We start from the raw sequence: 19,145 nt of genomic DNA, 5'->3' as shown, positions 1-19,145 counted from the left end.
TGTAGTGCACTCTACTCTTGTGTAAACCCCCGTGGATACTGTTCGTCCTCCATATAGGCACTCGCGTGTGCTCAGAAATACATAATTGGGATTTGCTTCTGTTTTGCTCACAAAACCCTTAACGGCTGTAACCTCGTTCATTTTTAACCAATTAAAATTTATACAATACTCTTTCCAATATAAGGACATAACTTTAAGTTCTAATTTTAACCCTCAGATTTAGAAAACCAAGATTAACTATATACATTATTTATATTTCATAGAATATAATGAATTTATAGAAATATTGGCTTTGTTACCTTCACTCAAAACCCAAAACCAGAAAAATCGTTCCACTCACTGGCGTAGGGAGGATTTTTTCTCGGGGAGGTCTGAGAATATAAAGGTGGATAGCACACATGTAGCTACGTTCTAGGGGGACGAGATACACAATAAGATATTTCCTATATTTAGAAAACTATTCACTCTCGAAAATGATAATGGGAGGTCATTTTAAGAGGTGGGTTGCATTTTTCACTGTCTTTTCCCCCGAGTTACTGCTTTCATTTGAAAATGTTGATTTTCTCAAAATTTCGCAGATGTCTGTAGCCCCATCATCCCCCCTCTGCGTACGCCAATGGTTCCACTTGTTCTCGAGATATTGAACTTTAGAGAGATCGATGTAAAGATTTAAAGATGGCGGCGGGCCAGGTCGAATACCTTCTCATCAGACGAACATATGAATGATGTAGATTCGGTGAGTAAAGTTTGGTGCTTTATTTCGGAGTGTAGTAATTTTTCCTTGACAGACTCTACTGTGTGATCACAGACCATATGTATGTATGTTAACAGTCAGTAAAGTAATCTATAAGTACCTTAGAACATTGATTCTAACCTAGATCATTAAATCTTATGCTTACATTTAAACGGAATTTAGAAACAATATTTACATTCTAAGAAAACCCAAATAAAAAGAGCTATCGACCATAAAACACCGAAAACTTTCTATTGCCAAGTTTTAACATACCTACAAGTTTGTTGTGAACACTTTAATACATGTAAAATATCAGCACCATGCCATGAAAACTTAAGTGGGAAAACAGCCTGCTGTTATCTTGGCTCTGTGAGATTGGTCAGTTGCAGGATGGTGTCCTTCTTTAATCCACAAAGTTGCATACTTTTCGGCAGGGAAATCATTGATGACTAGGCCATTAATGGACACAAATGACTTTCAATTGTGTTGTTACATAATAAAGAAATGATCCTTTCAATTCTATTTTCTTTGAGTTGGATAAGAACATCCCTGGCAGATATAAAAATAATGTTATTTTGTTGGGGATATAATTGTTTGTGGGGGAAATCCCCAGAATACCCCCCTCTTAATTTGCACACTGATTTTGTGTTATTATGCTTCAAGTCATCCAGAAGCTTGTGAACATTTCAATACTCTCCCTTTTTGACATTTGGTTGTGATTCTGTCTTATTTCTGTGTGGACATTTTCCCTCAAGTCATGTCAACATCGTCTGCAACAATCAACCTCCTGTTTTTTTCGTAGCATTGCCTTCAGACTATTCACTCCTATTTCTGTAATCGGTGAAAGTAAAAATAAATAAATAAATACTTCGTTCTGCACTCAGGTTTCATTTCCCTCGCTTCTGTTGTTCCTCTATCGATCTTCCATTCCTCCTCCTTACTACAACAATGACGAGAGTGCCATCGCACCGATATGGAATCTCGTCGTCTGACTCATGTTTTCAGAAACAGGATCCGATCCCACAAGCATTTCCTCAGGACGAGGGGGCAAGGGGAGCCGTGCCCCTCTGGGAAATAAAAGTCAAACAAAAATTATATATTCACACATATAATTTCATTTTAAAGGAAACAACACTATTATTGGGGAAAATGTGGCTTGTTTGTCCCCCCTGGAACAAAATACCTTCCTTGCCCTCCCTGGAAAAAATCCTGCGGACGAACATGCCCTCAGAATGAATGCCAGAGCGCCGTACGAGCAGAGGCGGATCCCGAAATTTTATCTGGAGGGAGCACCAGATAATATCAGTTTACAAGGTATTATGTAGCCTAAAATAGTCTATTATTGTGATATACAGGTGTCGCCCACAAATTTTCATACTTTTCGGCATGGACATCTTTGGAAACTGGACCATTAATGGACACGAATGATTTTGCAGTTGTGTTGGTTGGATACGAGTAGTTAAGAAAAGGTATATCATTTCAATTTTATTTGCTTTGATAGGGATAAAGATAAAGACATCCTTGGCAGTGATAAAATAATTTTATTTTACCGGGAATAAAATGTTGTGGGGGGAGTGCACTGCAACCCCCTCGTTAATTTACACTCTCCTCCTCCTCGAATGGCAGGTTTCGGTTTCTTCTCGAGTCTAGAAATATATACAAAAATAAACAACATATGCAATAGGTCACCCTACAAACTTTCACAGCGTGTACATGTTGTTATTAAAATACTTTTCTTAACTTTTTCTGACGCCTCATTTCGACGATACGAGCCCTCGAAAACGAAATTTTATTCTGACTATGTATGCCAAACGAGCAGCAACTCACAATTGCCACTAATGGATTGACTTTGCAATCATAAAGGAGATAATGCATGACTGTCTATAAATAATCAGATAGATATCCATCTGATTTGTCTGAAAAAGTGACATAGTAACATAGATTCAGTATACATGTTTTTTTTCAGTATCGTACCAAGTCTCGAACGAGATTGACGGTGTACAGTGGGATCTATGAGTATTACCGTGCAAATTGTCCATGACTATTTTCATTTTTTTTCTTCCATCCTATGTGTTTTTAAGCGATGGATTTTTATGTATGCTGGTGCAGAAGTTGTCAACAGCTTGTTTTGAGCTTTCTTTTAATTCTTGAAGTTCTTATTGGGTCAAGTAAGGTGCACGAACGTGGTGATGGACAATTTACACGGAAATACTCATGGATCCCACTGTACAATTAAAGTCTAGAATCGATTTTCAAGTGGTCTATATCATTCTCGGCCTCGTCTGTATTTGTACAAACCCCGTGTTGTGATTGAATATGTATGCTTCTTATTCAATGCGATTTTATGTCCTGTAAGAAAGCTGACTACGTTCTTCATATGTCTTTGTGATGATATGTCGTACAGCTATAATAGATTTTCATCCTTTGATTTTTGATTTGGTGTTTTAAGTCCACTTTATGCACTGTAAGTCTAATCGGGACTGGACCTACAGTTTAAAGTGGGATCCGAAGCCGGGACCCCTTGATTACAAGGCGATGACGCTACGATAGATTTTCATCGACCGGTATCTTCAAAGGGTATCGACCTCAGCATTACATAAACGACCTCTGTTATTTTTGTGAGAAAATAACGCACGAATGTTCTTCAAATGTTTCAGAGGCTCCAAAATACAAAACAGTGCTTTCTCAAAGATCATACAGCCACTGAATATTCGACAGAAACTCGCTACAAGACGGAATGCAAGCTGAAACAAGCACACGCAGTTGTCTTTCTGTATTTGCGTCCATGATGATATCGATTTAATGCGAGGAGCTGCTGGCAGATGGCAGCAGGGTTCTTCCGTGAGAACATGGCTCCTGACACAGGAAAGCATTTTTCAATAACCATCACTCTGCTTGCCATTTCTGCGTTCGTCCAGACGGATTCCAAAAGGACTTCCTTCACGTTTCCGGAATTTCCGTACAAGGAGACCACGAAAAATGTGAGTATTGTTCTTTTTCCTCTGAGTGTGTTGGCGCCCTGACCACCTCACGGGAGACAAAGTTGTCTAATCGTTTTTCTAAAGGCCACAGCTTAGTATTTCACCATTATGAGGTAGGGGTTTGTATTTGACTACGATAGTTAGGTATCATTTGGCGTCCAACCATAACATTTACGTACTGTGCGAATTAAACTTTTGTTTTGGGGAGGATGGGGTGGGGGGTGCCCACTCAGTGGCGTATTTGTGATTTGGTTTTGGTAAGTAGGTTTTTTAGGTATTCAAATTTGTAACAAAAGTATTGTCTTGCGGTTCTAAATATCTTAGAACATAGGTTCTATACTGGGTAATTAAATCTTATGATTACACTTACACGTAATTTAGAAATACTTAGGAAATTTATATTCTAAAAAACCCAAACTCGTGCACAAAAGAGCCATCGAACTAATAAAACCTAGAGCTTAGCCAAATTTCTATTTTTCAGGTTCAAACTGAATATCCATTTAACCTACCTCCAAGTTTCTTGTGAACACTTTAATACAGTCTGTAACAAAATAACTACACCACCGGTAAGAAATGAGGGGGATATTGAAATGTTTAAATTGCCATTGTAATAATGTGCAAAACAATGGCAAATTGCACCTGGGAATGTTCCTGGGTGCATCTTGATTCTTTTTTGTTGTTTTGCACTGCTGTCTTTCATTCCACTCTCTGCCAACAGGTGTCTCTGACGTCTGTGTGCAAATGGCTGCCGCCTGTTCCTGACGTGCAGCAGTGTTTACTGGGGAAAATCCTAAGTGACACTTCACCATGCAAACAAGGCAAGATTATGGCCAAGAAATCAGCTCGTTTTTCATATATAGACATATAAAACAAGGCCCAGGATTAATCTAAAGTAAAATATGAGCGGTACAATTGTCTACATATATCCTAAAACACAGTTTGCGTTCCATTGTGTTAAGTGGTACAGTTATTTTGTTACAGACTGTACATGCTCGGTGAGGTTGGTCAGTTGGAGAATGGTCCTCCTTTAATCCACAAGGCTGCATACCTTTCAGCAGGGAAATCTTTGATGACGCGAATGATTTTTCAATTGTATTCAATGTCGTTACATGCTTTCAATTTTCTTTGAAGGGGATAAGAGCATCCCTGGCAGGGAAAAAAATGATTTTCTTTCGCCATGGGTAAATGTTTTATGATGAGGGGCAATCCCCAGCATCCACCCCTCCCCCCCGTTCATTCGCACACTGCATTTAGACTCCAAAACTGACAATTTGGTCGCCAAATGCAAACAGTTAGACGCAGGAAGTAGAGAAACAATTTACTTTTTTTGCCATTTTTCTCAAATCATGACAATGAGGATGAATGATTAGATAAAATTGATGAAGATACACTCATAAAGAAACACCAATACATAGATCGAGGTTCGAACCCTGGACCTTCAGTGTAGTGTATACGGAAACCTATATTTTTGTGCTTCATAATTCCATACAACACAACAAAGAATAAAATTAATGGGATCTGAATTTAGTCAAAATATTTATTTATATTTGAATTGAAAAGTTTTCTTTTTGGAAGGTAAAACTGGCAAGCAAATCGCTTTCGAAACGTGCCGACAGTTATTCATCCACATGTCCCCAACACTCCCCAAAATTGCCTCAACACTGAGTAAAATATTTGACAAATGCCCAATTTATGGTCGTTTTAGCTCTAAATTTACATCTACCCTCATCTAAATACGAAATTACACTCCTGCCCAGGGGGGCGCGGCACCCCTTAATTTTCATCCGCATCCCCTACGTTCAACTAAAAACACTAACCCTTAGAGTGTCATATTATGTCATGTCGTCATATTGAGCGCCGAATGTTAAGTACTGAAGTAAGACCGTTATTATTGCAACAGGCAAGCACTGAAAGAGATGCCGATACACATACTTATATAAAGAGTAGCGGTCGTTTTTAATTTCGTCAGGATTGTTGTTATGAATATTTCTTCGTTTGTTTCTTCAAGTGGTCTGTTTGGTTTTCGATAATTGTCTATAGCTTAATGTGAGTTGTTTATTTTCCTCTGCTTGTTCTTCCTCACACTAAAGCAAAAATTTCAGCTCCTTTCAAAGGTAAGGTATAGGGAAATTGTAGTTAATGCGAATTGTAACGTGAAGGGTAGTTTTCTTGTTAACACGTTCTATGCATTTGTTCCACGTAACATGTCTAGTAAACGTACCATTTCAGGCTTTTTCTAAAAATAACTGTTAGGAAGATGCCCAATCTTCACGAAGAAATTTTACAGTTCGTTCTTGGGGATTGTGCGGCAGAAGAGATTTTTAACGAAGACGAAGTTTTCTGTGCACTTCGCGTTTTATCCTGAAGTAGCAGACGGAAGGTACTATGTATTTTGTAGTACCTCCATTGGTTACATTGAAAAGGTTCAAAAATTGTTTTTAAAGACAAGGGCAATTTTATTTTGTATTTCACTACATAGTTCAATAAGACTGTAACCTGTATCTGAATGTTTGCACTGTATGACCACTATCTTGGAGTATAAGACTTAACACATATCATCATGGACGTCCAGGGCGAGGGAAAGGGGGCACAGTCTCCCTGAAAAATGAATGTCAATCTAAAGTTATATACTTCACACATATAATTTCATTTCAGTCAGTAATTTATGTTAATCAGAGGCGGCGGTTAGGGGTGCTGTTGCTCCCCGCTTTTTGCTATTTTTACCCCCGCACTATGCTAAATCTTATCTACCAAGGGAAAGTAAACTGTCCTTGTCTCCCTTCCTTTCATGTTTTCTTTATTTTCAGCATCGCACCCCCTAAATTTCTTTCCGCACCCCTTCAGCACCCCTAGATGATTAATCCTGGCGCCGCCGCTGCTCTTGCCCCCACAAATGCAAAATTCTGAATAAATCTCTGCCTGTCGGTACATCGCACTTCAATGTTTGCAGTGGTTTGCAGGTGTTAGGAACGTAACCACATTTGTACAGAGAACATAAATCAGTGAAGACACCGGAGGGGGCGGGGGTAGTTTGCCAGAGAGATGCGTCCCCCTCTGCCCCCTCTGAGGCCGTTACTAGCAAAGTCCTCGATGCACATCCTGTGGTCTATGTCTTTGCAGTTGTTGTCTATCGAATTGCATAAAGTATTCCAATTAATGTAGAACCTAGTGAAATAAAAAAAACGGCTAAAGAAATGTTGAGAAAATTAACAGTGGCGTGCCCAAGGGGCTGTTAGTGGGGATCATAACCCCTTTTTAATTCAGCATTCGTAAAAAAATTGAACGTCAATGTAGGTTAGGTAAGCTTGACTACAAATTAACAAAGAGCGTTAAATATTCTATCTTGTGTATTAAAAGGATTGAAAATAACACACATTTTCAAGGATGTTTATAAGGACCAGAATATTTCGTCACCAAAAAGGGCGCCCTGATAAATTACAGACGTTTTTTTGCACATGTATATACGTATGTTTGTGTGTGTGTGTGTGTGTGTGTGTATATATATATATATATATATATATATATATATATATATATCTTATAATTATGTAATCATAGAGTTATGTATCCATCTTATATATATTCATGTCATGAGAGAGTAATGTATGAATTATGTGTTTGTTGTGTCGATTACTCGTATTATGATATGTACAACACTATAAATGGGCATTTGCCTGTAGTGTGAAGTTCTATAAATAAAATAAAATAAAAGACTACCAGTCACCAGTTTGGAACACTGTTACGATGACGTGGGAGGATGGTGGCATTAAGTAGCCTACAAAATAATGGGTTTGTTTACACGTTGTTGTTATCAATGCTCGATGTGATGCGGGGGGATGGTATCCCCACTAGCTAGGATTTTTGCAAAGCATCTGTCTCATTGTTACCATTTTAAATCATAGGGGCATCCCCCAGCTAAGACTTTCCACTTGCTCTTGTGCTAATGATATATTTAAAAAATAAAGATAAAATATTAATGTATTTAAATGTTTTTGATTGATTGATTGATTGATTTGGTGTTTTAAGTCCACTTTATGCACTGTAAGGCTAATCGGGACTGGATTTACAGTTTAAAGTGGGATCCGAACCACTACGTGCCTCCACCAGGTATCCAACCCGGGACGAGACCCCTTGATTACTAGGCAACGACGCAACCATTGCGCCATCGGGGAGGTCCTGTGTATTTGGAGGTCTATGATAGTCTGTTAAAGTATCAATACCACCATATATATTTGAAATATTGGGATAGGCATAGTTTGAAATATGACAATACTATGATATAATTTTAAGTTGAACTTCACCCATAATCAAATAATATTTGAATTCGAAGATATTTGCAGTCTCGTGCAATATGTGAACTAAAATTCCTCTTTCATGCACCCTGTCCTAATATTTGCTTCAATGAAGGATCATCAAGAAAGACCCCTTATATACAACTTCAGTTATAATTTTTATGCCAGATGGTTAGTTATAGCCTATTTCTTTACATTTCATCAAATTACACATGTCATTTATTTTCATTTTGTGGTCCTTTTGAAAAACACCCCCTCCAGGTGGAAGTTCCTTTACGGAAGAAGTGGGGGGTGTAGCCACCAACCTCTCCCCTCCAAGCTCCTTCTAAATCCACTGCTTGGTGTTATTAGAGTAATGGGCTTGATTCATTGGGATGCTAATTTTACTGTTTTCTTTCTGTAAATGCCAAGAAGGTTTTGGCGCTAGATTTACCCTTGTACCCTCTTCAAAACAAACTTACCCCCCCCCCCCAAGATTGGCGGTATTTTGAAAGTTTGTGAAGCCTTCGGAAGGGGTCCCTGAGAGTTGTTCGAAAGTGTTCAATAGGAAGTCAGTTTGTTGGACAGGTTTAATAATTGCAAGTACTTTTGTAGGAAGCATTTTTAGTATAAGCTATAATACTCGTATGAAAGTCGCAAGACTACTCTTCACTATTCAAATCATTGTAATGGTAATAATGAATAAGCGAATATATTTAATCAGTGGGCAGGTTCAGCATATTCTCTTCTCCCACCTAAGCGTAGTCAGGGCACAGATTACGCACGCATTTACGTAAAAGTGTAAGCTGAACTGACATAAAACATTAAAAATATTTAAGAATTACTAACAGCACGGCAAATAACTGGTTACAATACACAGTTCACTTAAAAATTGCAGGAACTGGAATATAATTAAAACTTTACCATCAATTTATTGTGGCTTATAATTTTATTCATCTGTTTCTGTAATCTCGTGCTACTTACGTAGAAGAAAGTCTATTTGTAACTCGATTGATTAATTGATTTAGTTTATTTCATGTAGCTTTTTCTTACACATTTGGCTAATCGGAGCGAATTGTGACAAGCTGAAAATGGACGAAAAAACAATCACTGTGTATATGGAGGACACAACACTAGCACCACAGAGCGTTACACTGGCTCCTAGTGCAGAAGCCTCGTTGGTCTTGACCATTGAAGTTACCTTGGTGTACTACGTAGAAGTGAAGCTGACTTTTGGTTGCCTTCAACAAAGGTTACCCTTTAAAAAAAATTATTATAAATACTTGAGTCATTTATATAAGTAGCTATACCGTCAAACGGGGCAACTTGGTACAGATTTTGGCATATTCTAATGTGCCCTGCAAAATCCGTGGCGAGTGACAACACGAAAATTATACGCGAGGAACACTTTGTCCTTTATAAATGTATTGAAGGAATACCAAAGAAATTCCAAAATAATAGAGGGGCAAATACGTCAGCATTTTCGTGACAAAGTTACCCAAGCAAATGGGGTAACATCGTCATCCCTGCTTACGTTCCTAGCAGGTCAAAATTACCCCCATGAAGAGGTAAGATCGTCACGCTTCCGCGATCGTTTTTCCCTTTCCGATCAGTCGTAAAGCCTCCTGCACCGGATCGGAGGTATAATTCTGATATTTCCGACCACCAACTACCTTCTAATATGTCGTTGGCATCGTGCACGAGAAAATGCTGTAAACAGCGCCAAAGCACAATGCACTTGCACACAACACACTTCCTCCCTTGATGGCCGCTCCACAACTGCACGTGTGTGGCTTCACACTCCCTTTGTTCCATCAGCATGTGACTCCCACCGACATCTATCGGCCTCATGACGAAGTTATCCTCAAAGACGAAGTTACCCTGTTTGACGGTAGACGGGCATCATTGGTACTTGAAAATAGGGAAGATTGAAAACTTATTTTTCTTTTTTGGATACAGAAAAATGGATTGTTACGAAGCATGCAAAGAATATCTGGAATCAGTTTTTGGGTGTCCTTTCTTAATACGGTGCTCCATGCCAAGACTGTTCCCTCATTCCAACGAGAGCTCGCTCGACATCCCTTTCCTATTTAGAATTTCGAAGGACTCCCTCCCTCAGCGTGGCACTACATATTGTTCAAAATACCACCAAACGACGTGCTGCATCCGTTTATGTCAGATGGAGTAAGGTTTGTGAAGCTTGTTGTATGTTTCGAAGACATTAAACGATTACAAAGTTAGACTTACAAAACGCAACGAAGTCCACTGCCTGATAACAGCTTATTTTCAATGCAGTCAGACACAAATGAGCTCGTCAGGTACACGATTTATTACTAATATGACAAAGAATCTTTAAATGATGGAGTTACACAGCATTCTTTTATTCACAAGAGAAGAAGGAAAATTTACTGAAACCATTTTTCACTCGTGAACAGGTACAACAGAACAATTCGTTGTGATTTCGGTAACGTCTCCTGTGGCACCCACAATTGACAAATACCTCCTGGATCGGCTCGTGAAGAATTACAGCTGCAACTCACGCAAAGAGAGAGGCTGTCTTTTTCTTTTCTTCATTCTGGCATTTAAGAGCAGAGAGCTATTCCCTAGGACTCAAAAAGTAATATTTATAAGGAAACCAGTCATGGGAGGGTGGCGGTCCGAACCACGTGTCTCAGAAATAATAATAAAAATTACATAAATGTGTAAATACGTTAATATAATTAATGGCCCTATTCATAATAATATGAACTTAATATTATGTTGTTATTATTACATGCTGTGCAAGCTTTCGTGTAGTTAAAATCGCCAAAAAATTGGAAGTGGAATCAATTGATGGATTTGGTGTTTTAAATCCACTTTATGCAAAGTAAGGCTAATCGGGACTGGACCTACAGTTTAAAGTGGGATCCGGACAACTATGTGCCTCCACCGGGTATCGAACCCGGGAAAGGGAATTAATGTCAAAGAGATAAAGAGTTGAATACACTAGTACATTCAGAAACAAAGAAAATTATGTTACATTCAGTTGGCGAAAAGTAAAGTTTCTTATTAATATTTTATGCATATTATTGTAAGCAGTAGTGTGCATAAATCGTATATGGTACTGTCCTTTAAAGCAGTATGATCACAGACTAATCCTTGCTTCCCGTACGTTCGGCTGAAATAGATGACTCTCGACTATACAAAAAATGCTAAACAATTATATTTTCATTATTTAATTTTAGTACTTGGTAAGTCTTTCGGGGATCCAATAACGTTGCATTTCGCTTTTAGACATAAACTACTTGTAATAAAATAGTTTAAAAATCGAGAGTAGAAAGAGATCAAATCCTTCAAGGTTGAGAACCAGACGATGTTGAGGGATTTGCGCCTGCGCGTAAACGACAATATACATCTACACGTCGATAATGTAAATGATGTAATATGAGAAGGCATATGTAATTTATGTTAAAAGAAAACACGGTGGCAAGCCATTGCAATGAAGAATGGAAGGTATTTCTCACAACCTTCAAGAACTGGAACTCAGGATATTTTTATCGCACCTCTACAACGTCAGCTGTTAAAACCTCCTCTTGCCGCCATTTTGTCACCATTTTCTGTTAAGTACCGCACACAACAGTAGCGAAGCGTAGTCTTACGAAGGAGGCAAGCAATGTTTCAGTACAACAAAACATGTAGTTCAACGACATGCCGAGGGGAAAGATTCAAGGTTTATAGCCTCATTTACCCAGTCGCTGGATTTGTCAAAATATCGTAATAAAGTGACTGTACTAAAAATAAACCATATGATCTGCAAACGTCACATTTACTTTTTAAAAAAAATCAGGTAACGTTATTCATATGATATTAAACGTTTTGCATATGCGAACTTTCCGCATACGACTAAAGGGAGACGGAATTTCTTACTTACTTATTAGTACCTTTATTTGTTCATTATTATTTAATATGGTCAAACGGTGACCAAACCGATTTAGATAAAAAAAAATGGGAATCATTTGTTTATTTTACGCTGCATGATGTAATTTAGTATTTTTGGGCACCCTAAAAACCGCATTGGAGTAAATAAAAAGTTAAACACAAACAATAAAAAATTCATTTCAAAGCAAAGAAACACATGCATAGACGATGTACTCACCACAATAAATTTCAAACTCTTGGTGTTGGTCGACCCCCTTCCACGATTTTCATTTTAACACTTATCTCTCTCGAGCTAAACGAAGCAATTTTCAATTGCTCAATAATACACCCGCACTTCACATCAACCGTTCCTAAATACGCGTTCATTCCGATAAATTCACAGCACAAAACACGAAGCAACAAACACTCACACTATCCCACGCGCTTTCCACAACTGCAAATGCAAGCATCCACACGAGATCTCTTCGAAAATCTCTGAAACAACAGAAAATGATACCAATCTATTTCCTTAATTTTATCCGTCACAAAGGAAAGATATATCAGTTTGGAGATAAAAATTACGCGGAGGAATCAGAATCATTTCAGCAGAACGAGTATGTACATTAATATTTAAGTAATAAAGTGTCATTCAATGGCGTGCCCGGGGCGAAGGGGGGGTGGATGGTAGACATAACCCCCTTTTGGCCCAGTATATCTAAGAAAAAACGTCAAAGGAAGGAAAAGATGACAAAATGGGGACCGTAAAAAGACCCTGGGAACACCACTTGCGTCATAATAATAGAACTTAAAACATATTCGGGCCTCCCCGATGGCGCAGTGGTAGTGTCGTCGCCTTGTAATCAAGGGGTTCCGGGTTCGATACCCGGTGGAGGCACAAGTGTTTCAGATCCCATTTTAAACTGTAGGTCCAGTCCCGATTAGCCTTACTGTGCATAAAGTGGTCTTAAAACAACAAATCAATCAATCAATCATTAAAACATATTCTTGTGCTCATAATATGCAGAATGTATGCGATTTACTTCTATGCCATGTACAAATATCAGTAGATAGTTCTTTCTCAGATAGCTTTATTTTCACCCCAAGTTTTATTCAAAAGCAGTCAATTTATTGATTGTATAATTTGTGAAAGAGCTCACTTGAATTACTGCGTAATAATTTGGCAGTTGCAAACACTGGTAGCGGTCAACACTTCTGGCGTAATTTGAGCTGGACCGACCAGGAAGCAGGGTGCAAGACCAAGGTCCGTCCAATCTTCCCTCCCTCCCCGAGAAAACTCTTCACGGGGGTGCAGAAATTCCACTGCCCCAACTCCCAATGTCAACTTTTTTTACGCGTTTTACATTTCGCGAAATCTAAAATAATTTGTAATATAATATGATATATATGGAATTTAGAACAGTGATAATAACTTCTTTTAGTTATTTTATGACTAACAATTATTATTATATTTGCGATCTTGTTTACGTGTTCATGAAGACAAATATTCGTTACTAGTTTTTGCTGGCAACGTACCCATAGATGAATCCTTCTGCTTTCGGTTGAACTCGGCTATTTTCGGGAATCACGCAAGCTCGGAAAGCACAGCTTTTTGTAGAAGCTTTGTGGACGGATTCCACCAGAATTTCACGCTTCGCCATGTGACTCCTTCGGAGGCCTTATTTTCCCGCAGAACGGCTGCAAGCATTGAGGCTGGTGCTTGCTACAGAGCTGCTGGGGGAGTTTGCGGCCACATTTTTTCGCGAAATCGAGTGCGATGGAAACTAAATACGGTTAGAACATTAAGTACATTAAATGATATTCGAATTATGCAAGCAGTGCTTGCATTGCTTGTACTATATCTTCGCCTCTGGCACACAATATATGAAGTATTTTAATTATTTATGAACAAATATGCAACTTTTTTGTCTCATGATCGCCACGAGTTTTCTGTCTACATTTTAACTTTCCAGATAGTGATGAGTGAAAGAAAATGAAAAATGTTAACAGGATTGTTTTCAGCTCCATACGAATGAACATGGTTTAAAAATGCCACTTTTCCTCCAATACTGCATTGAAAAGAATTGTTATTGTAGTTTATATTGATTAGCTAAGCCAATTTAATTTATACCAGTGGCGTAGTCTGAAAATTTGACCTGGTTAACCGCTATTCCTATTTATTATACACCCCTATCAGATTAATTACCGGAGCCTAGATATAACACAAATAAAACACTCATGCAGGCATGAAAATAGAACGTATGCAATAGTCCGAGAACTTCAAATTTTACGGAAATTTCTATATTTTTTCATAAAATGTCCCCCTTTTACCTAAAATTTGGCATGGATTTCCCTGCACCAAGGAAAATTTCCCTTCACGTAGCAACACTGTTTCTGCCAAGCGCGGCACAAAAATAGAAAGAGCGAGCAATTTTCTTCCGCCAGTGCTGTTTGTCAGTGAACTGACTACACAGCCCATTTTTTGTTCTTGTAAATAGCCATCCGCCCATTTTTTCATCGGCTCCGGGGAGAAAATCCGGTAGTCAAATTGGTGCGTTATACAACGATCAGTGGCGTACGTAAACCAATCTTTAAGTTCTTTAAATAGTTTGCTTAAATTCTGGTTTAAAGTACACATAGATTAGAGGTCTACATGTAGGCAACACATGTAGAGGCGGAGTTACAGTCAACGTCACATCACTGCAGGAGTTTTCAAAATCGAGAGGACACTGAAACTTACTGCCCGAGATTCTCGCCTTAGTCGAGATGTTAGTAAACCAGAATGTAATGGTGTACATGTGAAAACTGAGATTTGTTGTTCAACTGGTTTTAGCTTGTTTCAATTAGTATTTTTATATATTTTTGAATCTATTATTTCTAAGCTTGGCTGTGTCATCCCCGTAGTTGAGAGAAAAGATCAACAATGTGAAAGGTATCGTCCGTGACCATTGTTAAAAGTACGATCCCGGCATTTGCGTGGAGAGCAAGGAAATGCAATGAAAAACCTAATCGCGACGGATGGCCTCGGAATTCGAACCTAGGAAAACAGGCAATTGTGACGAATTTCGATCGGTGCTTGAAGTGGGAAATGTGAAAGGGTTGTTTATTCGAACCAAGGGATTTAAGCAGTAATAAGCTTCTACGCATAAATATAACGGTAGTCAACATCTATGTGAGGACAGCGGTGTGCGAATTAACAGGGGAAGGGGAGAGGGGTTGCCGGGGAAAATCATTCGTGTCCATTAATCAGGGTTGGAAAATTTTGTGTTTTTTAAAAAAGAAACAAAACTTTTTTTGTTTTAAACATGTTTTAAATGTTTTAAGCAGTGTTTTAAACAGGAACCGAAAAAAACACGTTTTAAACAAATAAAACGTTTAAAACATAATGCCAAGAAGACTTATTTTCTAAGAATAATGATTAAAAGGAAACTCTTAATCATCCAAGGATGGACTGTGTTCTTATATTTTCAGTCACTGAACAGATTTCTATGCATAATAAACAAAATGACACGGATTGAATGAAAAGGCAAAGTTACAAAACTCGCAATTAACGACAAACAATCAAACATCACGTGTCAAAATGTGTTTTAAACTAGTCTGAAAAAACATGTTTAAAACACTTTGTTTTAAACGTTTTAAACATTTATGAAAAAAAATAAAGTTGTGCGTTTTAAACGTTCAAAACAAGTTGTTTAAAACACTTTTGTTTTAAACATGCCAACTCTGCCATTAATAGTCCAGCCATCAAAGATTTTCCTGCTGAAAAGCATGCAACCTTATGGATTAAAGAAGGACACCATTCTGCAACTGAACAACTCACCGAGCGAAGACACAGGTGACTATTTTCCACTTAAGTTTTCATGGTGTTGTGCTGATATTTCGCATATATTAAAGTGTTCACACGAAACTTGTAGGTAGGTTAAACGGACATTAAGTTTAAACTTAGCAATAGAATTAATTCGATAGCTCTTTTTGTGTACGAGTTTGGCTTTTTTTAAGAATGCAAATAAACTGTTCGTAAATTACGTGTAAATGCTACCATAAGATTTAATGTCTTAGGTTAGAACCAAAGTTCTAAGGTACAAGTAGGCAGAAAATAGAACTATTTCTTGTCAACATTGCTAAAATAAACTTAAAACAACTCGCACTGAGCTGTAGACAATTATCAAACTACAAACTGGCCTATGAATAATCAAAAGAAGAAATTCTTAAACAAGAATTCTGACAAAAGATAGACGAAAGGTGATGATCTTTGTAAAGACTGCCCCAGTACACAGGCGGCGCCAGGGAGGCGCGAAGGGCTGGTTGTGCACTACTTGATTTTCTTCCGTACCCCCTATCCAAAACTTATATTCTACCGAAAACATTACCTCTTACAATGTCATATTATGTCATGTTGTTGTCATATTGAGGGCCGAATGTTAGGTACTGGAGTGAGACTGTTGTTATTATTTACAACAGGAAAACGTTAATCCTACTCTCAAACAGGGGTGCCCATTCCCCCAAGGCCAATGGCGCAATCCACTCCAAAATCATGTCATGAGTCCCCCCCCACCCCAATTTATTTTATTCGCGCACTCAAACCATTTAGTAATCCCCAGAAAGTAAAGCTCAGGACGATAATACGGTTCCTCTTCCAAAGAACCTCCATTTTCTTGGGGTAAATATAATTATTTTAGTAACCCATAACAATAATTACGTGGATTTTATCTTCAGTGCAAAATTAACTTGTTAAAGTAAAATTTTCCTGTGACAAGAAGTTAGAAATGTGGTTTCGATATATTTTTGTTCCAAATGCTTCAAATTAAACAGTATACTAACACCAAGCATCATATTTGAGAAAGTGATGTTATTAAAGAATATGGAGATTATTATATCTTGTAATGCACGTATAGTATAAAACTTCACATTCACCTCAGTAAAGCGCCAAACAAATACGAATTCTTGCAATATAATATTGCCAGCGAAGCGAGCAAGAAATTTTTTTCATCCATCTCTTTGCAGGCTTTTAAGAATATTAATTTTATGGGGGTGTCAATACTTTCTTAGGATTCAGATATAATTAGTCTTTTCCAGCTTCTCTTTTGGCACGTTCGGGGTCGAAACGTAGCTAAATACAGTCCCCAAAATTTAATGTTCGATCTCTCTCTCCACTACAGAAATCCCTTAACAACCTAAGATTTAACACTTTATCAAAAGCTTCCTATCTCTCTCATTAAATTTAATGGTCAATCCCCATCTAACTAAAATACCCGCCATAATCTAAGACCTAGAGTTGGATACTGTCCCTCCAACGTTTAATTCAGAATCTCCCCCAGAACCCACATGTAAAATAAGGCCTAATATTTTGGAGGTGCATATTTCTCCCACCCCCTCTCTTCGATAATACCCTTAAACACTTTATTCATTTAATGGATTAAATATGGTGCATTTAAGGTGTAAATTTTTACATATATTTTGGAAAAATATATAAATGTTGACTTTTATATTATTTGAAGGGAAAAATCCCCCCCAAAAAATCTCGATGGCGCAGCCTGCGCCATAATCTCCCCTGTGGGCACCTCTGCTCTCAAAGAGATTCCGCATTTATTTTGCTGTACTGGCGGCAGTCTATGAAGATCAGCTGTCCTTGTCTTTATTTCTTGTTAAGAATTGTTATTCTTGTGTTTCAAGTAGTCTGTTTGTGTTTTTCGATAAATATAGAGAGCTCAGTGTTAGTTGTATGTTTTCCTTTCACTGTTGATAAACGGTTTTGTTGTCCGCCTACTTGTTCTTCCTCTTTTCTGCAACTAGCTTTGGAACAAAAATGTCAGTTGCTTTCAAGTATCATCAGGTCGTTCTCGGGAAATTATTTAACGCGACTTGTATCATGATGGTAGTTTCCTTGTTAATTCGTTCTATTTGTTCTAGTAAATATACAATTTCAGAATTTTTCGAAGACTGTTACGAAAAGGCCAGAAATTCGCGAAGAAATATTATAGTTCGTTGTTGGGGACATTGCGGCGCAAGGGATTTTAACTAAGAATTTGCTGCGCAGTTAGCGCTTTGTCCTGACACCACTGCATCTGAGCAGACGGAAGGTAGGCTATGTATTATGCAAAACGAACGCATATGAAGAGGGGTAACAAAGCAACGGAACATTTTCAGAAAAGTGAAGCAGTCCAATAAAAAGTGAATTGATAATTACATCAAAGTGACTACATAATTTCCCAATGATTGTTATAATCTTTTTCAAATTGAAGATCTTTACGTTGCGTAGTACCATTGGCGACTCGTGGCTTTTTCGGAGTGTAGTAAGAAGTTATTGTAAACCGAGGAAGGTTTGAAAAATGGGTTCAATTACATCCACACGTCTTGCTTGTACTACCCATTGCATTTAGAATGTTAGCTGCAGGCCGATGCTCAAGGTGTGGCAAGAGGCCCTTGCTCCTCACTTTGAACTACGCAATATTTAAATGTGAACCTATAAAAATCGACGAAAATAACATTGGCGATATTTCAGATTTTGCAAGAATTTATACTTTCTTCTCCCTCCCTGTCGTGTGTATTGACGATAATAAAAAGTGTTGCTTAAACTTAGAAATTATGCTAAATGCTTCTAAATTGTGGCTAGGATTTATTATTAATTATTTTTTTCCGGATAATTGTAATTTTGCATCTGCTTTTCTAGAGTTTTCAACTTGCGCTACTTATTTTTAACAGTTATGTAATAGTGTAAATTTCCCCCCAAAATTGTTTAAAATGGTGCAACAATCGACATGGGTTCAACATCGAACTTAAAAAGGTTTGAGAAAATTGTTTACCCCCAACTTTCTACCGATTTCCTACCATAAAATCTCTTGACGAACTAAATAGGGCGGGATGAAAAAGAGACAGAGGATCGTGGCATGGCTGTAAAAAAGCTTTCCGCTGGATCAGCATACTCCCTTTCGTTTGAAACATGTCCGCTGGTGAAGTAGAAATAATATTTGGACATAATTTTATTTTTATTTCCTAAAAACATATTCCATTGAATTCGATTTCCCTCTCCCAGAGATTGGCGTTTGCAGATTATGCTGGAAACAGTGCTAAGTACGAACGAAGATCAAATTGTGCTTGGTTTAATAACATTTTGTTGGGGTTGGCATCGCTGATTGAGGAAAGTCTTGCTGGTTCCTCGATCCTCGTCCACCTTCGTAACCTTCCCCACTCCCTTGCACTGCCCCTTCCATCCCCCACCCATCTGTCTGTAGGATCACCGCCGACGTTCCTCAGCAAGCGGCACAA

The 19,145-nt window shown here is 38.1% G+C and overlaps 1 protein-coding gene across 1 annotated transcript in view; it reads left to right on the top strand.

Moving 5' to 3' along the window:
- The first annotated feature begins 3,566 nt into the window (after nt 1–3,566).
- The window catches only part of LOC145999454 (uncharacterized), a 28,976-nt gene continuing 13,397 nt past the window's right edge, over nt 3,567–19,145 (top strand). The window contains exon 1 of the mRNA XM_083136412.1: nt 3,567–3,714. Coding sequence (XP_082992538.1) covers nt 3,583–3,714 — 132 coding nt within the window. The 5' untranslated portion in view covers nt 3,567–3,582. The remainder of the gene's footprint in view (nt 3,715–19,145) is intronic.

Source organism: Lepisma saccharinum, chromosome 15 (genome assembly GCF_977018435.1).
Source record: "Lepisma saccharinum chromosome 15, izLepSacc3.1, whole genome shotgun sequence".
NCBI lineage: Eukaryota > Metazoa > Arthropoda > Insecta > Zygentoma > Lepismatidae > Lepisma > Lepisma saccharinum.
The sequence above is the reverse complement of the archived record's forward strand: the minus strand, read 5'-3'. Positions and strand labels throughout refer to the sequence as shown.